Here is a 23,082-nt window from a genome sequence, read left to right as displayed (position 1 = left end):
ATTGTAAGCGAAGATTTAGGCGGTCATCCACGAGCTCGCAGCACCTGCTTTGGGGACGGAGGCCGACTGTAAAGACTCCACCCTCCTTCTTCTCAGCTCCATTCACCTTACGCCCCTCTGCTCCACTCTCCTCGTCCTCAGATCACCCAGTCACCAACAGTAAATGCCAAAAACTGGGCGTAAGTGTCCAGTTCCTCACACGAGCCAGGCTTGTTGCAATACTGACACTGTCCTGTCTCCTGAGGGAGTGAGCCACAGTAAACAAGTTTGTCGGGAAATGTCTGAATCGTCGGAAGCCGTGGAAACCAAAGATGCCATTTGGCACAAATGCATTGACTGCCTTGATGATTCGACACCTCCCTGCGGAAGTCCCAGCTGCAGATTCAAGGCCAAAAGTGGTTGCCGCTGCGAGAAGGACTCAAAGTATCACCGCTTTGACGATGAGCACCAAAAATTTTCTGGAGCAGCGTAAGTTTCAGCTTTTTCCTTTCAATGGTGAATTGCACTGGCTGAAGTCTGCTCAAAGCCTTGACGATGAGAAGAGGATCCGTATTCCTGTTGGCGGTGGAGGCAATCCCAAGGTCTTCCAGGTCCACGAAGTGCTTCTGCGCTCATCATCTTCGTTCCTCGAGAAGGCCCTGGGCGGCGACTGGAAAGAGTCGAAGGAGAAAATGGTTCCGCTGCCAGACGAGGACGTGGAGGTTTTTTCCATCTACCAGAAATGGCTCTTGCTCAACAAGTTACTGATCAACTCGCGCAACGAAACTCCGAGGGAAGCGATGGGCGTGGATTTGGCCAAGGATTTTGAGGCTGACCCCATATCGTCTTCCGTCACCTCTTTCGAGGCCGCGTTCAACCAACATCTTCAACACTCTCCTCGAATGCTACATCCTCGGCGACCACCTCATGGACTCAAAGTTCAAGAACGCCATCGTCGATGAGATTCTTGATTTCATCAGTCGCTACTACACGTACCCTATCGAGTGGGCCAGCGTCTTGCCAAAGAGACTGCCCGAGTCTTGCGGTCTCGTGCGCCTTTTCGAGGACATTTGGATTCACCAAGCTAACGGCTACTGGCTTGACGACATGTCCACGGACAACATGGACGACATCTCGACGTACCTCGTTTCGCTTGCGAAAAAAGCTCTGGACTTTCGCAGCCAGAAAATACTCGGACTGCAGCATCGTTGCAAATGTTACGATGGCATATGCAAGAAAAGCTGTCGAGAAGGATCGTATTCAACTCAAGGTTCGTTTTCGGACGTTTTACGTTGGGACACAACGAGACCTGGCCCTTACGATATCCTCCAGGACTCGAGACCTGGACATTGGTGAGCGTACTATCGGGCGACATGGAAAATGACAGTCAACAAGGCATCGTCAATCAAAAACGAGGACGAGCTTGGAAAAAGGCCAACGGGCGGCAAAAATGGAATGAAAGGAAGCTTGGACAGGAGGCAACGGAAATCGGGAGAGAGCATACCAGCGGCTTCCCTCTACGCGGGCAGTCTAGAGCAGTGACACAAAACCAAACTTCTTTCTAACACCTTTTCCCACAACTCTTGATCTGGCGACATCGTTTCCCGAGTAAACCGAGAGCGACGTCAAGACAAGTCGCTGACTGTGAAACGGTATTTGTGTGCTTGGAACGCGATTCAAGCTGCCCTCGAAGTGGAAGGTGCTTGCAACAAGCGTCCCGTTTGTGTAGGGTCCTTGGAGTGATCGTTGGTGTTGGCCATCCAACCAAAGTCCCACTTGAAAAAGCTCGGAGTAGAAGTATTTGCTGAGAATCCAGAAGAAAAAGTAGTGAGAGAGCCAGCAAGCGATAGCGAGAAAATCGAAGCATCTAATTCCTCTTGTACATTCATCTAGACATGCTTTCGTCGTAAAAGGGTAATCGTAAAAATCGTCGTCCAAAAAAAGTACCCCCGCCCCCACAGTTCCCCAAACACATGGTCCACGAAGCTTCGCGCTTACTCTGCCTGGCCCTCGACGTCGTCGGGGTTCCTCCTCCTGACCACCTCCTTGACCGGTAGGCGGAATGCGACCGGGCTGGCGATGACCATGAGGGTCGCCAGACCTAGGAAGGCCGCCGTGACAGACCAGCCCATGGTATACTCTGGAGTGTCTTTGTCGGGCCAGATGCGACTGCCGTAGACACTGCTCAAGTTTCCGCAGGCGTTGACAAGTGCAAGGACAATGGCGCGTTTTTCGGGGCTAGGTGGCCCACCGTTGGGCGACGACGGAACCGAAAAGGTTGCACTGATCCATGCCAGTGCAAGCGGGAGCGCTGTCCAAATACCTGCTGCCACGAAACATGTGAAGACGTATCTGACGACTTTCTGGGTGACGATGGCGCAGATGATGGAGCTGACACACCCCAGCGCGAGAAAAGATCCGACAAAGCGGCGTCGGCCGCCAACACCGTCGCTGGTGCCGGCTGCGCGGCGCCGTCGCTGCACCATGTCGGCTACAACTGCAGTGCAGTTGGCGATAAAGGCGGCAACAATGTAAATGGGGACTGTCATGTACTGCGCCGTTGCGCCGGAGTAGCCCAGCGTTTCGGTCAATGTGGGGATGAAGTAGGAGATGGTGCCAGCGCCGACGTTGAGCATGAGCATGATGAGGAAGTAGCCTGTGCGGTAGTCGGCCAGGGCGGCGACAAAGGCGTCCCAGTGAGACAACGGTTCGCGGACCGTGGCACTCTGTTGAGAGGACGGGTTGTTGGCGCGCTGGTCTGCGATCAGGCGGATGGTCGCCAGTTGACGTTCGCGGAGCGAAAGTCGTTTTGACGTTGAGGGGTAGTCGAGAAGGATGGAGATGGCAATAACGGCGACTCCTACCGTACACACGCCCTCAACAATGAACAACCATCGCCAGCCAGAGATGCCGTGCGCATTGTGGAGGCCGTCAGTAATAGCTCCAGCGATAAGACCACCGAAGGCGCCCGAGAGAGTCGAGGCGGTGTAGAAAATGGTGAATCGTTTTCCAAGTTCGGCCGAGGTGTACCAACAACTGAGAAGGTAAAGCACACCAGGGAAAAAACCAGACTCAACACAACCCACGACGAATCTGAAGGCCAGCATGGCCCCGTAGCTCTGGGGAAATGGTTAGAATATAGGCGTAGGCTTTGAATATTTTCATGACGTACCTTTGCTGAACCCATGGCGGCACTCAGTCCACCCCAAACAATCATGATGCCCGGAAGGAAGATTGAAGGACGAGAGCGGGCGAGAATCATGTTGGAGGGAACCTCGCAGATCAGATAGCCAAAGAAGAAGATTGAAACGATCCATGCATAGCGCTGGTCATCCAGGTTGAGGTCGTCAGCCATGCCGGCGACTTTGGCGTTTCCCTGTAGACAGTTAGAGGGAGCTTGGACAGGATCGAATGGAAGATAAGCCTACAATGTTTGTCCTGTCGACGTAGTTGAGAATGTACCTGTGTTTTGATTAGTCGAATGCTCCGAGCATTGGCGAGCATTATTGCCAGCCACTCACATGACCCAGAGGATGGGCATAAGGAGCAAGTCAACCTTCCAGACGAGCTTCTTCTCTTCAGAGGTACCGGGCACGTAGTTTCTCAGAGCCTCTTCAAGCTCGGCTTCGTCTTGGGAGAGCTTGACAATGTCATCTCCATCGACGCCCATCTCGACGTGCTCAATGGACTGCTTCTTGACGGTGGGAGAAGCAGCACCGCTCCCACGCAGCGAGGCGCCATCACCCATTTTGGCAATGATTTTCTTGTTGGGGAATTTGACAGAGACCCTGGGAGTTTTGACAAGATGGGTGGTGGATCAAGGATTGGAAGAAACAGCGAACGAGGGGATGTTGCCGCAGATTCAAGGGACAAGAGTGATTGGCGGAGGGGCAAGGCGCGAGGGAAGAATGGGTTGGCAGGTGGTCACTCTTGCCGGGCCCGACATCTTAAGCCAAAAACTGGTCGACACAGCTAGCGAAAACGGCTGGCGCAAACAGGGCAACGCTACAACGCCGCAGCGGTCAGCCGGCCGTGTGCAGCGGACATGGTGCACATACACAGCAGTGGTCGTCGAACGGGTTCCTCTTTCAAGAGAAGGTTTCCGTGATAACATAGCCCCATGGGGTAGTAGAAGCCAATCCGCAGGTGGGCAGAGGGGGTCTGGACGTTGAAGTGGGTCTTTTGTGTGTCACCCCACGGAGAGAAAAGGTGGGTCTTCTGGGGAGCGCGTGAGCTGGAGGTGGGGATTTGGGGAAGCGAAGGCCATGAAGCGGTGATGGTGTAGGTACTTCATGTCTGAAATTATGCACGACCAAGACCGGCGTCCGCCCGAGCTTTTCCCAAAACACGTGAGTAGCTGGGTGCCATTAGGTAACCTGAGTTAGGTAAGGTAAATGTAGGTTCCGACTTTTTCTCTGGCATGACAACGAGGAAGAAGAAGATTTTTCCTGGCAGCTTGGCCGACCCGCGTCGAGGCAGGTGTGGCGCCGGCAAACCTGCTTCCCTTCCATTCCTCTATACGGGCATGAGGTGCCGTCCCGAAGTCGCTCTCTGCCGTGCTCCAGCATCATCCGAGCCTCGGAGAGAGAGAAAAAAAAGAAGGAGAAAAAAAAAACAAAAAAAAAAAAAGAAAAAGGTACAAACACGAAGCGCCCCCATCCACGTCGCTGTGCCTATTGGAGAATCAAGTCCGCCTGCCTCGTCCCGGCCTGCCTTAGGATCTGCTCTGCTCCCCCACACGCCCTTGACTCGAATTGGTCAAATCCTCCGACCATCACAACCACAACGAAAACAACAACAACTGATCAAACCCAAAAGGCAACACCAACTTTGCAGCCCGACCCGTACATCTGGCATGTCACACGTGGCAGCAAAGCTTGGTTCTAAGCTTGACCTCGTGTCGACCACCCGCGACTCTCCATATCCGCCATTCCCCTTGACGGACCACGTTATCCGTCCCTGTATCGCTGCAACATCCCTACAGGACCACGTTTTCCGGCCGTCCGATCGATGGCATGGGAGAAGCTTCAACTCCATGCGAGCTTGACCTACAACGCCTTTTCCTCTCTCCCGCTTGCTTGCTCCAGCCGGCGTACGCTTGGACATGCCTTGAACCGCCCGCAACACCAAGCGGACCTCGCGGAAGCTTGCCTTTCGAAATGGAAATGCAACCACAAGACTTGGTGCGGACGGCAGCAGCCCAATTCGATGCGAGACATCAACTCAATCCACCAAGCGAGACTCCCTCGCATCAGCTTTTCCATCCCCTGCCGCGCCAATTCGTTGCGAGGTGGTTTAGCATCTTTTTTTTTTTTTTTTTTTTCCGCTTTCGAAACTCTGCAATCAATTTTCCGATAAGAGTGCGCCAACTGATGCAACAGCGGGTGGTCGACGCCTTTCATCTAGTTACCACCATGTACACTTCTGTGGTCTACACTGTTACATTCTCCATGTGCAGGGTCAAGGTCTCGCTTGGGGTGATGTGCTAACCCCAGATTCTCTCGCATGCACCCCACTTCGACCCCAGATCCAAGCAAACACGCGCGCCAAAGTGTAAAAAAAAAAGTGCAGCCAACGAAGAGGCCAGAAATTGAAACCGGAGACGGCGGCCGTTTCCCTTTCTCCCTACGCCGCAACTCGCCAATCTGGCCTGGCGTTTTGGCAGCTCGGTGTGGCTGAACTATTGCATACTTCGCATGGCGATCCTCCAGATCGTTGGCTGCCGTCGGGGACGCCCGACCGAGCGACTGTTGGCCGCCGTATTCTCGCTCATCGACGGACGACAGTGGACCGACGGTGCACCGCACCGACCGCTCGTTTGTAGTCCGGTCCGAACGGACGCTTGGTGGTTGCCAACGTCCCAAGTCGACAGCCCCGAAGACAACTCGCCGCCTAGAGACAGCCGGGCTAAACTTTGCGGGCGGACGCGGCGGATGCCGGAACCAAAAGTGAGGGGTCGACCAATCAAGAAACACTCCAAGATTTACTTTCTTCTCCCACGCTGCCTTCGCAGCCCGAATCTGCCCTGTGGTTTTGCAGTCGTGTGCCTACGCTGCCTGCGCGCATATGGAGAGCCAAGCGATATAAAACAACGGCAATCCCTCGTCAAAGCGAACGATCCGCCTTTTTGCAAGAGCGGCACTTGAAGTTTTCGCGTGGACCTTGCGCGGCCACTGTTGCCGACACCCATTCTGTCAACACCATCCCAATGTTGCAAAATTCAATAGATCCAAGTCAAGTTCGCTTGGGTGACATATTCCAGACCTACATGGTGTTTTCGCATCGAGTTGCGACATGGGCTGTAGCGGGCTCTGAATCAGCCCCCTCCCCAAAAGAAGCTTAATCTGCTTGCTCAGAAGGAGAGTCGTGAAGCGCACGAACCCGTTATCGTGTCTTTGGTTCAAGGCCATCTACGGCCACTTTCAACACCGTCATCAAATCAGCTTCGCCGGCTTCCGAAGCCAGCATCCTTTTGACGTCATCCAATTCAACTCTCACCGATCATCTCGCTCACATGGCCCATCCCACGCAATGTGGGTGTCTTAACATGCTTTCTGTAACATCCCTCCTCCCGCAACCCCTGCCATCTTTCTCTCCCGTCAGCACACCCGCCGCTAGCAACCGGCCTAATCTAGCATCCAAGCTGTGGCGCCCACGCGACGCACACAGCCAAAATGGCGGGAAGAGCGGCCAAATGCGACGCCCAAGCACCCCCACACGAGCATCTGCGAGTCACCTGACGGGCACGACACTGGCGATACAGGGTTCTGGTTGGTCGAAACTTGCCTGCTGCACCGGGCTAAAAGTGAAAATCGGCGAAGAGGGAAAAAGTGGTCTGATGTTGCCTTGCGAGATGGCGCCCGTCCTTTGCCCTGCGTTGCACTACTCACTTGCACAAACGTCTTCCTCGTCCGGCCATGTGTCGTCTGTTGGCGAGCCACTACTCCCAGCCGAACACCCAACTTCACTCTCGGGGATAGGATCCTGGCTCCCCGTCTCCACGTGCGCGACGACGACGACGACGACGACGACGACGACCGGGGCGCCCCCGGCCGCCCCATTGACTTTGAGCCCAAGCAAGTAGGCAATGGCGCAAACCAACGGGCGGGAAGGGATGATGGGCGCAAAATGGCGCGCGTGAGGGCAGACATCTCGACAAGACGTTCCCTCCGCTTCACCAAATTCTACTCTCCGTATCGCATTCGCATCGAATCGAATCACGTCGACCACCGTCCGTCGTGTTTTTGGACTTGGCAGCCATGGGGGTTGGGATGGGAGCACGGGACCTCGTTCGCGCGTGCTGCTGTCCGCTTACTTCCATCTCCCGCACCCATCTTGCCTGCTCATCAAAGGTGCTTGAGCTGCTGGCCCTGAGACCAGACTGGCTGACGGCAGCCGGTGCACCTGCCGAGTGGTGTGTTACGCGAGCAGCAATAGCTGCCGACGCGTTTGACAACAAAGGTACTCCCTGGTTTGTTCCTTGGAGCTGTAAGACGCGTGGTTCAGTGATAACAAAATTTCTTCGCAAACGCAACCAAACAAGCCTCGCAAGCAATCAACCCAAGGAGAGCCGCCGCAGCACCGCCGCATCAGCACAGGATAGACGATTTGCATCGTTGCAGGAAATGCGAATCGCATTAATGCTGCCTGATCGCTCGTTGGGCTATCCATCTCTGAGCATGAATGGAAGCAACAGAGCGAGCGGTGTACCGCTGCTTTCTTCCCTTGTCGGATGGTGCGGCACGCCAGCCTCCGCTCCCCTTTCGTCTATACTTTGTCTGCAGCAAATCGTGGGGGAAAAAAAAAAAAAAAAAAACCATCACTGCAACCAACAACAGCGAAAAGCAACGGCAAAAGGATGATGCGGCGGGGCGGGAAAGACGAGGCGAGACGAGACGACACGCGATGAGCTGGCTCTTGCTCAGGTGCCTCGTAACCTCCACCCGTCCAGGTGAGGCATGGTAGGTAGGCATTTTTGTGTTTTTGCCTTTGTTCACCATGTGTGTGTGTGTGTGTGTGTGCGCGCTGCCTCTCGTCTATCATCTACCGAATCGACGCTTCTGCTATCGACACCCACGCGAGCCGGAGCCGGTCGTGTACACCGAACCCAGCCGGGGCAACGAGACGGACGACAAGACATCTGTCCCTGCCTGTGTACAGTTACATGCAACCCGGCCTAGCTTGCTCGATCGCGCGAACGGAACTGCCGCCTCTGTGTTTTCTGCCAGTCAACTGGGTGCGCGTGCTGCCTCATCCACACCACGCACGCTCGCTCTTCGCTCCTCCCAAGCGAGTGCAGTGGTTATCTCCCACATACCTACCTAGCTCCTGCCAAACCCCCCTAGCTCCCCCATCTTTTACTTTCCTACATAAACTACAATACATGTAGCTAGACCCTCCCTCCCTCCCTCCCTCCACACGTTCCCGTCACTCACCCACATCTCCACGTGGCCGCCCCCCGCCCGCCCGTCCGCCTCCGCCCGTCCGCTGCTAGATCGAGGTTGTGTGTTGTCCCGCCCCCGCCATTGGCCGAGTCGACCACAAACTAAAGTTAAAAACTTAAAGCGCGGTGCGAGGAAAAAGGAAAAGGCAAAAGGCAAAAAAACGGAAAAGGCAGGCGCGGTGAATGGCCAGTTGATGATTGGTGGTTGGTTATTGGTTATCGGTTATTGGTCAACAGGCGGTGAGAGAGGAGCTGCTTGATTGCTACAAGTAAGGCGGAGAAGAAGAAGAAGAAGAAGAAGAAGAAGAAGAAGAAGAAGAAGAAGAAGAAGAAGAAGAAGAAGAAGAAGAAGAAGAAGAAGAAGAAGAAGAAGAGGAAGAAAAAAGAATTAGAAGACGTGTTGACGCTGGAAAATCCAATGAGTGCGCGTGTGCGCGTGTGCGTGGGTTATTAATCGAGGAGATAGATACGTGGGTGGGGTGAGGTAAGCGCCACCCATCCACGTGCGTGCATACTTCCTCAGATAGGTCTCTAGCATAGGTGGTTTAGCACAGTATAGCAGGTACATATATGGTGGTGGTACATGGGGCAGCAGGGCAGGTGCGTAGACGGGATACTGCAGACAGACAACCATGGCACCACGCGACGCTCCGCCGACCACGCCACGCCACCACTACCATGTGGGGGGCTAGGAAGATGCAAGCGGAAGCTGAGATATTGGGCGCAAGGCAAAGCTAAGACGCCACATACACAGCCACCATCAGACAAGGTTAATTCGTCATCTGTTTCAGCATCATGAGCTAGATACCAACACACGCACGCGAGTTCAAATGCTCAGTTGCAAGATACTGTTTGTAGAAAACATCATATCCCAATTGTTAGTGCCGCGAGACAGATGGAAACGCATCTAAGTGGAGAAGCTACTGGCTAGCTGTGAAAAAGCAAACAAACAACAGGCAAGGGGCCGCCGGCGCAACGTGTATGCAAAGCCAATGCAATGCAAATGCGCAACAAAAAGTCAAACCAGCCAAGCAGAGGAACAAAACAACTTTTTTGTCGAAAAGGGTAGGGTAAAAAGAGCATAAATGACAAACAGTTTGTGCCGCCTTCAAAGATCAAAGAAGAAAAAAGGCTCAGATCGACCACACCAAGACCGGTAAAAGGGGAAAAGGAAGAAAAGAAGAGGGAAAAACGCCCAAAGATGACGATGCGCCCCTAGTAGGGTGATGGCCTGCTACAGTACGCTCAACAACAATCGCTATGTGTGTAAGCCAAAGTGCCGATGGTATGTTTGGTTTGTTGGACCAAAGAGGTGTTTTGCTTCGAGAAAGAGAGGAAAGAAAAAGAGGAAAGACGAAGAAGGATTTGCAACATGCATCGTATCGACGTATCATGAAGTCGTGACCAAACAACAACAACAGCAACCCAAAACACCCATTCGTGCAACATGATGATGAAGATGATGAGAAGACCAACCAAAAGGTGAAGAGGTATCTGGCGGGGAAGAGAACAAGGCAAAATGTAGAAGGAGCAAAAGCGCAACAAGATAAACAATGGCCAGCACAGCCTAGCCATGCTGCGAAGAGAAGAGCATGCATGTCTGCCAGCAGCTGCAATGAGCAAAGGCTCAAAAGCTTAGTCGTCAACCCACGCCGGCTGGTTCGGGTTATCAGCCAGCCAGGTATTGGCCGGCGTGCCCGTGGCGCTGAGTGGAGGCCCCACGGCCGGAGCGCACCGCTGGTGCTGCTGGACCGGCGTGGCCATGCCGCTGCTGCACGCCGTCGCGTCGTCGGTCCATGCCGTCATGCCATTCATGTATGGCGCCGCGGACATGGCCCAGGACGCCGTGTTGGCGGCGGCGGGCGTCGCACCGTTGACGGCGGCAGCAGTTGTGACAGGCATGGAGCGAGGGGTCGAGGTGAACGAGTCGCTCGATGGCGGCGAGTTCATGGGCCAGCCGACGACTGGAAGCGATGACTGCACAGCGTCAAAGACGCCAGCAGGCAGGTACTGGTCGTCAATGCCGAACCAGTCGAGAGAAGACGATCCAGCCCAGGACATGGGCACGTCATTTGGCCCTCCTTGTTGCTGTTGCCAGCGATCCGACCAGGGCATGTTGGGGCCGGTCTGAGTAGGCGAGAGGTTCTGCGCGAGGTTCGCGCTGGTTGCGTTGGAGATGTTGGTCTGGAGAGAAGGATTGCGGTGCTGTTGTACAGGGGTGTTGTGATGCGTCATAACACGGGCCTCACGCTCCTTGAACTTCTTGAGCATGTGCGCCAGACCGCGAGCCGTGTGGAGCGAGACGTGGTGCTCCGAGGCCTTGGCGCCACTAAGGAGCTTGATGATGCGCTCGACAAGCTCGACGATGACGCTGAAGTTGGTGTTGAGGTTGGCCGACCTCCAGTTGGAGTGCACCTTCATCAAGAAGACTGTCGAAAAGGTGATGGTGGTGGAAAGGTAGAGGGGCACGCCAACAATGGAGTTGCGAATGTCGGGTTCGTCAAGGACGAGCCTCAGGCAAGTGGTCGCATTGTCAATGGCCATGTTGATGAACTCGCGGCGCGGGTCATCAGCTGGCAGTCTCGTAAGGCCACGGAGGGCCAGTGAGTTGAGCTGCAGCTTTGCAAAAGATGCGTGCAGGGCGCAACCTTTGGCTGGGTAGGACTGAACATAGTGGTTTGGGTCTAAATATGTTAGTAGACAGCGCTGGTAGGCAGATGGGAACGAGTACGTACCAAGTTTGGGCTCCCACTTGTTGAGCCACATGTCCAAGTCGGCGCCAAACTGCCGAAGGACAGGCACGTCAGTCTCGGCGAGAGGTCGGTCACAGTCGTGACCAAACTTGGCAAATACACGACTCAGGATCGCAAACACATCGACCTGCGAGTGCAGACGAAGGTCCGCCATGGTAGTGCCCGGCAGAGACAAGAACTTGTCATTGTTCACGACGGACTCGTCTTCGTGAATGACCGGGGGCCGGTTGTAAGCCAAAGAAAAGTGGTGATCACACACGTAGAGTAGGTACCAGAGGCGTGTGCGCTCAATGGCTTCTGGCGAGCCCGAGAGTGCTTTGGAATAAGCAGTGTGGAGGTGCATCTCGGTAGCCATGCGCACGGCATGACCAGAAAGCTTCCAGCTGACCTCGGAAAGATAGAAAGCACCAATGCAAAGTCCGCGAATGTCGTCGAGGGACTGATCCCGGCCAAACATGGAATATGCCACGAGAGACAGGAACTCGTTGTAGCATACCTCCAGCACAGCTTCGGCTCCGGGGAGGTGCAGGGCGGCGACGGACAAGATGGCCGTCAGCAACAGTGAGGATGACTCGCGCACGGACTGCAGACTGTCATGGTTGAGAGACACTCCGCCCCAGAGGAAGTGGTTCAGCGAGTTGTTGAACTTGCGAAAAAGGGAATCTGCCTGGGTCTCGCTTATCTTGCCCTGTGCGATGAGATCGGAGAACATGGGGTTCTTCCGGGATGCATCTGGGCGATCAGCAACGTTGCTGCGGATGTTCCTGAGCCTGGTGACCTCAAATAGGGAAGCCATTGGCCCGGCACAGGGCGTCGACTCATCCTCGGCTTCATCCTTGGCCGCAGGTACGGGTGAGTTCTCACGGGTGCATTCGAGGCCAGTGCCCTTGCTACCCCGCGGGGACAGGTACTCAGATTGAGGAGGGGTGGGTCCGGAGACGGGTTGGGTGTTTGGATTTGACTGTTGCGGGAGGACCTTGGACATGGAGGGAGAGGCCGAATGGCTGCGTGTGCCGTGGCTGGACCAAGCTTCCAGGGCGGGCAAATTTGCCTGGTTGAGAAGCTCAGATACGGCACTGTGAAGCTGCTCGTACTTGAGATCCATGGACCTCTTCCATCTGGGCGGGGGGAGGTCAGTTGGATTCCAAGGCGTGCCGGGCAGCAAGCGACTTACTCGTTCTCATCGTCGAGCAGCGTTTGGAGGCTCTTGTTGATGACACACTTGAGGCCGAGACGACGGCAGCGGGCACATGTGTTGTTGCCCTCGGCGAGGTCACACTTGACCTTGCGGCTTTGACATTCCTTGCCTGGCAGGGCACACAGTCAGCAGACGAAGGGGGCAGATATGGGCGTGCTGGATCCACTGGGACGCGGGTCGATGGCCGAGCGGAGGGGACGCCAAGACATGGTGAACTTACAGGCGCGGATTTTCCTCGATATCTTTGGCGTGTAGTCATTGCTGGCGGAGGCCGAGGGGGTGGCGGAGTGGAACGCGTGCGGCGCGCCGGGATTTGGCCTCTCACCACCGGCAGCGGACACGTCGTCCATCTGGGAAAAGGAGCGCTTCATGATGGTGCGGGATGGTGTTTTGACAGCAGTGGAGTGGAGGTGGTGGGAGCGCGCTATGGTAGTGGGCGCGGAGCCTTGCTCCTCTCTCTCAGTGCGAGGCAGGCGGAGGGCGGACAGCAACAATTATCAACTGGGGGAAGTGGACGGGATCGGAGGGTAGCGGTAGAAGAGATGGAAGTGGAGAAGAGTGGAGACTGAGAAGGGGATTGAGAGCGACCATGACGCCCACGGCGTCTTCTTTAATAGGATGGGGGCCGAGCAGAGTGATGGGCCGACGGGCGGCCGAAGAGACGACGACGAGAACGACAACAAGCTCTTAACCGCCGTTCTCCTGTCAACTCCAGCTGGGTACCTGTTCGACCACCACCACCACCACCACCTTTTTGCGCCTCGTCACGACCTGTCCGCCCGACATAGCTCCGTCCACCCGACCCTTCACCTACTTTACTCCCAGCGGCCCGCACCAGACCAGGTTCCGCCACCAAGAGCGCCACGCCAACGCCTTGTCCCTTGAGCCTCCTCGCCTCGAGGCTCTTCCCGGGACTAGCCTCCAAGCACAAGTCGTCGGCCCTACCAATGTTTGTTTGACCAGAGGGTGCTCCCTCACCGCTTGCAATGGAGAGACTGTGGTGGTGGTGGTGGTCGTCGTCGTGCTGCTTCTTCCACCACCACCACCACCACCACCGTCACTTGACCACGACCAGACGACGACTACTACAAAATAAAACCACCGCGTCCCTGAAACATTTCCATCTCCATTGGGAAACCTGACCGACATCCTCCTCCCTGCCAGCCGTCTGCTGCAGCGGCAAGTGGAGCGACGACCCGACCATTTCGTCCTTCGTGTCGTGTTTGTCAGAAGTACGCAATCAAGAAGAAAAGGACTACTTCAGCCGGGCGTGCCAGCGTGGATAACATTATCCCTCCAGCAATTGTGAGCTGATTTTAGCTTCTTCCAGAAACATGTCACACCCGTCGCCCTCTTCCGCACGTGGCAGTCGTCGAGATGCTAGGCCAGAATCGGCTTCACGCTTGTGGCCGAGAAACGGCCGCCGCTGCTTCGACTTCTTCACGGCCTCCTGCGTTCCGCGCCCATGGTTAGGCTGTTTTGCCCCCATCGAATGTCCCGGCTCGCGTTCCAGACATGGTCGACACGTGGAGACGACGCAAAGTGACGCCAATCAAAGGCTTGGGCTGTTTTCCTCCATGCCCGCCTCTATTTTCCGCCCCAAGGTGGCAGGGCTGCCCCCGACCTCTCTTCCCCATCCGGCCTCGACTCCTCCCTCGTGGGAGTCAACACCATTCCCCGGAGGCGCTTCCGCTGGCTCGGGTGCCTCTGAACCTATTTCGCCCGCTTATACGTCGGCCTCGGACCAACAGCTCTGTGTGACGTTATGCCGCCCTTCAAACAGCGGTCACGGATACCGATTATTTTCGAATCCACCCCGTGACGAAGCGGGCAGATCTTTGTCCTCTTCCTCCCACGTCGCTTTCGCTTTTGAAACGGATTGGAGACAATCTTCTCCTATGACGTCGCCGCGCTCCTCTGCACGACTCGTCTATTTGAAGCCTCGCCCAGCACGACTCAGTCGCCAGACCCCCCAGACCTAGCACCTGCTCCTCGTGTCAGTTTTCTGCTGCGAACTGTCCCGCTGTCATGCCATTCCGACGGGAGCCTACGTCATCCCAAGAGCGACCTCCCAAGAGTTCATTCCGGCTGACCAGGGAGACTGCATCGTCATCCGCCCGACTTCCATTTCCTCACGACTTTCAGCTAGGGGATCTGCAATCGCGACAAAAATGTCCCCATCAAACAAAAATGACCTCCCGCCCAGGGCACCGCTTCCTAGACCCCTGGCCCGCTTGAAGCTTTTTGAGCCACTGGATTCCATATTCCGCCAGCTTCAAAACTGCAATCCATGATTGGCGCTCTGCACACGTCTCGGCGATCTCCTATCCAAGCCGATGCTGCTTGATTGAATTTTGCAAGAGTACCTACGAGACTCCCATTCAGTGTTCGGGGCATTGATGCGACGAAGTGACTTCACCGAAAGCTAAACATCCCACGTCTCTTCACAAGTTGCTCAATTGTTTGCAATACCCCACTACCAACTTGGACCCCACTCACGACTCGCTCACGGAGCTTCCCGGACCATGCCATTGGACCATAACAAATAGCACCAGACAACCACGCGCGGATGCAGATGAGGCCTGCGACGCCTCCTCCTTCCGTAACTCGGCGCTCCTTCCTTCCGAAAACTTGCACATATTGGGCCCTCAGGCAGTCTTTACCCTCGTCTTACCGCGGCCCGTACAACTTGATACTTGAGTGGGATGTCCTGGGGTTGAAATAGGGTTATACCCCGGAGAAGATTTGCTGTGCTCCCGGCTTGTGCGCAACGTGATTTTGCCGAAGATCACTTATTGATGCATGACATCATAGCATCTCTGATCAACCCTCACAGCAGAGCCGTTGCTGAAGGGTATTGCGTATGTGGCTCGGCACTCAGCCTGCAGTGAATGATGCGACTGAAAGTTTCACGATTGTCGTCATCGGGATAAGATCATTGAAGGTGGCGGTGTGACAGTTTGTCGCTTTTTTGCATTTCGCATCAGATGAACAATCGAGATGCCACACATGGAGCCTCGACACGGCTAACAAAACACCCCAGCTTTTGGCGTTATCCTAATTCATAGCCGTCATTGCCAGCTGTCTCCAGCAACGATCAGCACCAGCAAAAGAGGTTGCGCCGAATGCACGATCACACGATCGGCATGTTTGCCCGTCTCCGGGAGGGCACGGAACCATCGTTCCTCGCGCTTGTTGTCGTTTGGACCTTCTGCCAGTCTCTAGCCCTATGTTAATCACTTGTTGCAGGCATTTTGTCAATGTCGCAACGGCGTGTCTGACCGATTCTTTGCCACAAAACTCTGTACCGATTTGGATCCCAAAGACGCTGCGCATGGTGTTGAGCAAAGCAGCCGCAATTATTAGCCAGGCCCGCCGTCCCGCACCAAGTCAGCATTGTTCATTTCGCCTACAAACACCTGGCGCAGCCAAAAGCACGAGGTGATAAGCGTCCATGCTCACCTATTTCCGTCGTCGCCACAACCTTATATCCCGCAACATTTTTTGATCCCATCTTTTGTTCATGATTGCTTCAGCCAAGTCGCAGTTGATCTCTATTTTGGTTTTCCATGCGCCGTCATTCAGAAATGACTTGCACTTGCGCACCCGTGTCGAGCGTTCATGACATCCATCCCCCCAGCTGCCGTCTCTTGAGCACATGTGCAGGTCGAGCATTGCCATAAAGCGGCAGTTGCCCATTCCAAAACAACCTCAACCAGTCCGCAGCTGACGTCATGTGCGGGATGACGATATGGCATAAGCCAGACGTCGACAAACATCCGCAACCCTTATTCCACACGACCCACCTCCACCGCATCGCCCCCCACAATCCTCGGAGAGGATCGCCCACGGCGCCGACTCTTTCCCTGACAGTCGCGAACCAGGCAGCCAAGGGGCAACACCAACGCTCAACGGCTCTCGCCTGGTCCAGTCTCCCAAGCTTCTCCCAAGACTAACTCTTTAAACGGCGCGACTTCAGGCCGGCAGAGTGCGTGATCAGCACGCCGCATATCCACTTTGAGAAAGGCTCGCAAACTCTCACGCTGCGCGCGCCAGCCCTTCTCTTGCGATGACTGCCTCCTATACGTCGTCGCGTTGGCGGTGCCGTCATCCATCTGGCCCAGTCCAGCTCGCCTTGTCCTGGCACGGTGCTCGTGCCCACCTGCTGATCCTGTGGAGTCTCTCGGCTTGCCCTATCGGATTCTTCGTGTTGGCTGGGCTCCATCGTCGGTAGAAGTGTCTGTCTGTTTGGCTTTCTGGCCCAGTGGCGATCTCGACTCGAATCAACCCGACTCGTTGCGTTTTTTTTTTTTTTTTTTTGGCTCTGCTGCCCTGCTCTTCCCATCTCTTGTGTTTCTTGGATTCCGTCTGGCCGGGCAGGAGAGGGCGTGCGCGGTCTGTTAGGCGTCCCCCTCCCCTCCCCCCTTTTTCATGGATCCTCACTCTTGCTTGGGTGCTGATAGGGTTGATACCGAGGGAGGGGGAGATCGGGGATGGACATGTTCATCGTTCTGCTGGTGGTGCACTGTGACGTCGGCGGGGCGATACTTTGCGTCTAAGATGGGTGGCTCTGCTACGGCACGGCACAGTACGGCGACGAGGTGGTGATCACTTTGGGCGTGGTGAAGTTACGGACGAACGATGAGGCCAAGGGCCGCGGGGAGGCACGTTGATCGTTGAGATGGTGGACCTGAAAACGGCCTTTGGCTGCTCCCTCGCCGGCTGCCGCGTTGACCTCCATCTGCCCACGTTTCCCGATGGTGGTGGGTCAAGGTAGGAGACAGACGGACAAGAGGGGAGGAGACACGGTAGGTCTGGCGAAAGTCGTTTGGCGGATTGTAACCGTGACGTCGACGTGCATATGTCTCCGTCTTGTTCCTGAGTCGCCAGACTGCTGGTTTGATCTTGCTCCCAAGCTCCTTTCGCTTCGGAAGGTGGAGGTGCTGGCGCTCGAGCTTGATATTTCTGACGCTGCACGCCGTATCCGCCATTATCTCTGCGTTGGCTGGGCTTGACTAATCTTTTATTCCATCTGATTATCCGAGCGTCTTGGGAGTCGGAGGGTTCTGGATCGAGGTACGTCATAGGGGTCTCTCTGGTTTGCCCCCCATCGACTGCTCGTGACTAGTTAGGTAAATTCCCCCTCCTTTCAGATTGTCGATCGGCCCTTTTGCTGGCTTCGCTGCGCTTGGCTTCTTTGCTGAAGTCCACGAGCCCGTGCCTGAGGCCGTCGTGTTCGTCCAGGGCGCGTCCAGACGTCGTCCTTGTGCGTGTCGAGAGGTGTACGTCTGCGTCACTGCGTCCAAACACTTCAGTTTAGACGGAGACGAGATCCCTGTGCTCCACTATCAAATCCATCACGTTCCGTCGCCGTGTTCCTTTGCTGTCGTGGCATCGATCTCGGGTCTGGAGCTTTCCCGGTTGTTGCTCACATTGCATCTTGTCCGCCCTCACGTGCCGTGGAACAATGCATGTTTTTGCCTGTGCGAAGAAATGTCTGTTGCAGTAGGGCCGTCCATATGCTGAAACGGGGGAGGACAAAGAGGTGAAGGAGTCCAGCGAGGCCGCGAAGACTCTATCCACAAGTCGTCAGCCATCGATGCAAGAGAACGTCGTCGAATCGACCACACAGCACAAATCCAGCAGCCTCCCAAAAGAACATCCGACGATGGAGTGGACGGAGCGTATCCTCAGAGTTTGCGAGGGTTGGGGGGTGTAGCGAGCATATATGCTGTGGCGTTCATGCCGTCATCAGTTGAAGCGACGTTTAGATAAACTTTGGTCCCCCACGGACGGGCAGGTGGGCTTATACTCCTATTTCCCTTCCCCTAGCACACACCATCGCATTCAAATAGATGCGTGTCGCTGATAGCAGCCACTCAGAATGCGAATTGCTTGCCTGTTCGACCTGTCTTGGGCACCGCTTCTCTCGGATCGATCAGTTTGCCCTTCTTTCCTCTCCATCTTCTCTTCTCCATTTGTGCAGGCAGGATGGCTTGTTTACTTGTTGTCTTCGCTGTTCGTCGACTGCTGAGCTATATAAGCCTGCTTGATGGGCACCGGCTCGTCCACATCATCTGATACTACGCTACCTCCTTGCTCTCACTGATCTCGCTCCTCCCCATTTCGCCGCTTAACCACACCACACCATACCACCAACTGAACAAATGCCAGCCAGCCCCGCACCAACGCTAGACATGATGACGATCAGCACCAGCCAAGCAGCTCTAACACCGCATGCACTTACCCGCCCACCACACGGACGGGTAAACAAAGGAACTCAGTTGCTGGCGCTCAAGCTAAACCAGCCCGGGGGGCAGCGAGCGCTGATCAACACATGCCCCCCCGTCGTCCATCCCCCGCGCTGCTCCGCTCCGCTCCAACCAACCCGCACGTCCATCCGCTCTCCCTCTCCCTGGCTCTTTCGAGACCGACCGTCCGTCCGTCCGTCCGCGTGGCGCACTAGCAGCACGGACGGACGGTCGGTCGGTCGTCTGCGCGCTCGTATCGGAAGGAAGGGGTAGGTCCCCCCAACGGGTGAGGTGCAAAATGGGGCGGCGGCGGCGTGGCGTGGCATGCCATGGCGTGCCGGGATGGAGTTAGTTCTCCCGCTCGTTGCTCGTCGTCGCTCATTCAGGGGGCTCGTTAGGTGGTGGCTTCGGGACGCGCTGATCTGATGTGATCTGATCTGCGCGCACTGCGTGGTGCGGGAGTGCGGGAGGAGGGATTTCTGAAAGGCCCCTGCTGTGGGTGAGCCCCGAGGCTGGGGACGTATGTATGAAATATGGGGACTGTGGGGGGTGGGGCCGCGCTGCACTGCACTGCGCTGCGCTGTGCTGTGCTTGTGCCGGGGCTCTGGGTGGTGCGTTGAGTGAGTAGGCCGGTATTTCAAGGTGATTAGGGGCTGTCGTTGACCGTATTTTTGTAAGGAGTGAGTGAATGAGTGAGTGAGTGGCAAATAGAGCGCAGTTGTGCATAGGACTATGTTAATCGGCCGTCAGGCACACGATTTGGAGAGACGGAAAGCAGCACAATCGACTCGAATCCAGTCTGTTCCAGCGCAAACCAGGCACTCAGTCCACGGCTCGGTCCATTAATCGGTCGTTCGAGACAGCGGCGGGTGGGCAGGCGGATAATCAAACATTCGTTTTCTCTGTGCATCGTGGAACCATTACCGCTCAGCCGTCTGCGAAAGCGAAGACACAACCATCCGCTGAACCGATCCACTTCCTTCCTAACAAAAACAGACATGTCCCGCATACGACACCATTCCCGCTTCGCCTGCCCCCAAAACGCCTGAAATCTTCCAAAAACCGCTGACAAGCAAGTGCGGAAAACTTCTATCGCGGCAAAATATCCTCCAAAAAGCGCAATACTCAGTCCATCAAACACCAAACGCCTGCACGCAAGCAATCAAGTAAGCCGCAAACTGCGCGAAAAGACGTATTCTGAAATGAGAAAGGAGCTTCCACTCACCATCGACGTCTGTCAATCAGCAGTCTTCCCACCCGCGCGACCCTCTCCTGCCGCCCCTACATTCCCGTGGAAGAAGCAACCGCAGTAGAACCCTTCCCGCTACCCTGCTCATCTTTCCTCGCAGCAGCGGCCGCCGCTGCTTCTGCCGCCGCCGCTCGATTACGATTGTTAGGACCGTCGGGACCCTTGGACCAGCGCACTGCGGCACGCCGATCAGCTCCCCCTACACCACGCACATGAAAAACCGTGGCGAGAGCAACAAGGGAAAGGAGTGAGAGGGAGGGTAACACAAGAGAAGATGGCGACGATAAAATAGACTCACATCCACACGCATTGCACAGCGTCTTCGGACCCATGGGCCCACGGCGCCACTCAGGCGCCTGCGTCGTCCCGCACTCGACACACACGTAGCCCTTCCCTTGCGCCGAAGCGCCAGTCGCATTCTTCGGTCCCCTGGACACAGCGGCGGCGGCGGCGCCGCCTTTTGTTCCCGCTGCCGCCGCTCCTGGTGGTAGACCATTACCACCACCGGGCTGTGCGGCTTCCGGCCCCATGCCCACGCCGAGGTGATGTTGCTGCTGGTGTGGCGGCAGCATGACGAGGTCGAGCGGGATGCCGCCTGGTCCCGGGACGAAGCTGCTCGGTCCAGGGCCCGGCACGCCGCCCATGACGCTGCCGCCAGGGGTAACAAAGGGGGGTTGATGGGGTCCGGGTTGTATGGGCACGCCACTCTGCATTGGCACCGGTGGGAAGGGTGGAACTTGAAAGCCTGGAGGTGCGGCACTGGCCGTGGCAGTAGGAAAGGGTGGCGGGAACGGTGGTTGCTGTTGTGCCTGCGGTCCAGGAGGTCCGGCAGCCGTGAAAGGAAGTGGCCCCGGACGATCGAGTAGAGTGGTAGGAGGCATTTCAGTGGCGGTGGCGGCCGTAGCAGCGTCGGGTGAAAAGTAGCTACCGCCTGGGACAGAGACGCCGCCGGGCTGGGCAGGGGGCGCAGACGGGGCCGGAGGACCAAGGCCGAGCGGTGTGGCAGGCATCATGATCGGTGCGGCGTCTGGGCTAGTTTTGACGGATTTGAGCGTGTACATGATTCCCAGGTCCCCACTGACTACGGTTGGAGTGCGCGATGTGGGAGCAACATGGCACACTGGAGTAGCGGCAACGGCGAGAGGCGTAGGTGTCGACGGGAACGACGCCGAAGGGGTCGCAGTATCGGTGCTGGAGCCATGACGGAGAAGTGGCGGTGGCATGCCCGGCAGCAAAGGGTATGGCGAGGGCTGCGGAGGAAATCCTGAAGGGGGGCTGACCAGCGGTGACAGGGGTTGCGGTTGTTGACTGTTCAGAGGAGGTGAAATGAATGGTGACTCTAGTGTTGAGTGGTGCTCAGGACCGCTGAATTTTGAGTCCGGGGCATGGTCGAGTGGTGACCGAGATGCCCCCTGTTGCGATTGCGGGTTGATGAGGGCGTTCATTCCAGGAACAAGAAAGGGGGGGTTCTCCATAAATTGTACGTCAGGGGAGAGGTGAGACGGAGACAATGCCGTAGCCTCTTCCAAAATGACCTCCTCAGCTCTCAGCTGGGTAATGTGAGAGTTGAGCACCAGTTCCTCGAGTTTGAGGGCGAGGAAGCGGTCGATTTCGGCAGACTGTGACAGGGGATAGGGCCGCGCCATTACGCTGAAGAAACCTCCAGTGCCTCCGTCCGACTGGAAAATCGCATTCACAGCATTTTCTGCTGATGGCTCTGTTGCTTCAAAGTGTCCTTGGATTTCAAAGATTGCGTAATCCGGCATAGCAGCCACAACTCCTGGCGAAGGTGTTCCATCGTCGGACGCAGTCTGTGCTCGTCGGACACGACAATGGAATCGAAATGTCTTGCCCGTGGTTTGGCTCTCGAAAAGCTCGGATGCGAATGTTGGCAAGTCGTCTTCGTGGATATAGTCGGTAATCTTTTGTCGTATCAGCCGTTCTGGATCGTAACCCAACAAGCCCTTGCAGCTTGTCGAAAGATAAGTAATGGTCCCTCCCGATGAGAGAATTATTTGCATGTCTCTGATGGTACTTCTTATGGCGGCAAGCCATCCATCATTGAGATCCGAGACTTCATCATTCGGAGGAATGTCTTTGGTGGGGGTAACGTTACTCGAGCTGGCCTCGCCATCAATTCTTTGGGACGCCATTTGATGGGCAAGAATTCTGCGATGTACATTAGTGTTGAGTAAGATGCCAATGTGAACAATGTAAACAAGTGTTGGCAAGCCGTTGGGCACAAAGACGTGAAGAACAGAAGCCGAGCGATGAAACAAAAGTGTGACTTGGGTCAACAAGAGATGAAACAAGAAGACGCGATAAGACAGGAGAGTGAACTCGTCTGTAGCTACCTTCTTTTTTTGAACATCGCAATGTCAATCCGACCTAGGAAGTCCCTGAGGCGTTCGAGAAAGACCAGTTATCGCTGTGTGCGAGCCTTCAACATGCTATGTTTTCTCGGGTCTGGCTTCCGGCACTGTCGAGGTAACAATCGCGCCGTCGTCAGAGAACAACGCGTTACTTGCGCAGCTCCGGCTGGTGCCTCGCTTCTTATTTCTTTGTCCATGATACGCTTCTCGTGAAAAGGGAGATTCAAATTCTCTGATCTTGAGTAACGTGGTAAATGGCCTCACCATCGTGACCACGACAATCCTGGTCTGCAGGGTGGCGAGAGCGGCCTCGTCGAGAGATTCCTCGAATCAGAAGTTTTGCAAAGGCATAGATAATAGCGAGATAGTCCTGATCCAGACCTCTGGGGACCGCGGAAGAAGGCGTCGCGGAGCCGTGCACGAAGCAAGGTATGGCAGCAGGGAGCTAGCCGACTCGTCGGTGGCGAGGTGGCACAAGACGAGCTTTCCTGTCACAGGGCAGAGAAGCGACCCCGTAGACGTGGACACTGCAGAAAAACAGCATTTCAGAGGTCTAGATCCCCTTGTCTTGCGGCTGCGACGGGCGCTAACGAGCTGCGGAGCAAGGCTGACCAGGCGCGTGGTTGGCGCGACACCGCTCCGTTAGGTTGATAGGCCTGGCTAGGGCAAGCGAGCGCGTGGTAGCCCTTGGATCTGCATCTCTCCGCCCCGATGGATCCTGCTGCCGTTGAGGATCGTCAGCGCGTTTCCATTGTGAAGATATGTTGGTCCTTGGGGCTGGAATTTTACCAGATATCTTGTCATGGCCGACATGCTCCGACAGCACTTTGCCACGTG

General features: G+C 55.8%; 7 protein-coding genes across 7 annotated transcripts; 4 read left to right on the top strand and 3 right to left on the bottom strand.

The window, feature by feature from the left end:
* Positions 1-277: 277 nt before the first annotated feature.
* IWZ02DRAFT_486425 (uncharacterized protein) lies at positions 278-1,335 on the top strand (the record flags this gene model as incomplete). The annotated part of the gene is made up of 5 exons (XM_066769261.1): positions 278-468; positions 527-739; positions 846-1,118; positions 1,183-1,249; positions 1,312-1,335. The coding sequence occupies 5 exons, from the start codon at positions 278-280 to the stop codon at positions 1,333-1,335; spliced, it is 768 nt and encodes a 255-aa protein (XP_066626880.1).
* A 638-nt stretch (positions 1,336-1,973) lies between these two features.
* IWZ02DRAFT_466898 (phthalate transporter) lies at positions 1,974-3,649 on the bottom strand (the record flags this gene model as incomplete). The annotated part of the gene is made up of 4 exons (XM_066768528.1): positions 1,974-3,098; positions 3,152-3,355; positions 3,408-3,441; positions 3,501-3,649. The coding sequence occupies 4 exons, from the start codon at positions 3,647-3,649 to the stop codon at positions 1,974-1,976; spliced, it is 1,512 nt and encodes a 503-aa protein (XP_066626879.1).
* A 1,554-nt stretch (positions 3,650-5,203) lies between these two features.
* IWZ02DRAFT_438685 (uncharacterized protein) lies at positions 5,204-6,194 on the top strand. Its single transcript, XM_066766740.1, has one exon. The coding sequence runs from the start codon at positions 5,676-5,678 to the stop codon at positions 6,123-6,125; it is 450 nt and encodes a 149-aa protein (XP_066626878.1). The 5' UTR covers positions 5,204-5,675; the 3' UTR covers positions 6,126-6,194.
* Positions 6,195-6,225: 31 nt separating this feature from the next.
* IWZ02DRAFT_7876 (uncharacterized protein) lies at positions 6,226-7,151 on the top strand. Its single transcript, XM_066771216.1, has one exon. It carries the CDS (start codon positions 6,494-6,496, stop codon positions 7,061-7,063), a length of 570 nt encoding a protein of 189 aa, XP_066626877.1. The 5' UTR covers positions 6,226-6,493; the 3' UTR covers positions 7,064-7,151.
* A 2,814-nt stretch (positions 7,152-9,965) lies between these two features.
* Positions 9,966-12,967, bottom strand: IWZ02DRAFT_7899 (uncharacterized protein). Its single transcript, XM_066771221.1, has 4 exons — positions 12,594-12,967; positions 12,350-12,482; positions 11,158-12,293; positions 9,966-11,106 (listed from the first exon to the last, which is right to left on the bottom strand). The coding sequence occupies exons 1-4, from the start codon at positions 12,742-12,744 to the stop codon at positions 10,058-10,060; spliced, it is 2,469 nt and encodes an 822-aa protein (XP_066626876.1). The 5' UTR covers positions 12,745-12,967; the 3' UTR covers positions 9,966-10,057.
* Positions 12,968-13,299: 332 nt separating this feature from the next.
* On the top strand, positions 13,300-14,473 carry IWZ02DRAFT_7883 (uncharacterized protein). The gene is made up of 2 exons (XM_066771218.1): positions 13,300-13,651; positions 13,704-14,473. The coding sequence occupies exon 2, from the start codon at positions 13,708-13,710 to the stop codon at positions 14,353-14,355; it is 648 nt and encodes a 215-aa protein (XP_066626875.1). The 5' UTR covers positions 13,300-13,651; positions 13,704-13,707; the 3' UTR covers positions 14,356-14,473.
* Positions 14,474-20,172: 5,699 nt separating this feature from the next.
* IWZ02DRAFT_359470 (uncharacterized protein) lies at positions 20,173-21,927 on the bottom strand (the record flags this gene model as incomplete). The annotated part of the gene is made up of 2 exons (XM_066764327.1): positions 20,173-20,390; positions 21,183-21,927. Coding segments are annotated over 2 exons (963 nt in total), but the record flags the coding sequence as incomplete, so codon positions are not given.
* Positions 21,928-23,082: the final 1,155 nt, after the last annotated feature.

The sequence above is a fragment of the Phyllosticta citriasiana genome, assembly GCF_038021145.1.
Source record: "Phyllosticta citriasiana strain CBS 120426 chromosome Unknown IWZ02scaffold_1, whole genome shotgun sequence".
NCBI classification, from domain to species: Eukaryota; Fungi; Ascomycota; class Dothideomycetes; order Botryosphaeriales; family Phyllostictaceae; genus Phyllosticta; species Phyllosticta citriasiana.
This window is presented reverse-complemented; position numbering and strand designations above follow the sequence as displayed.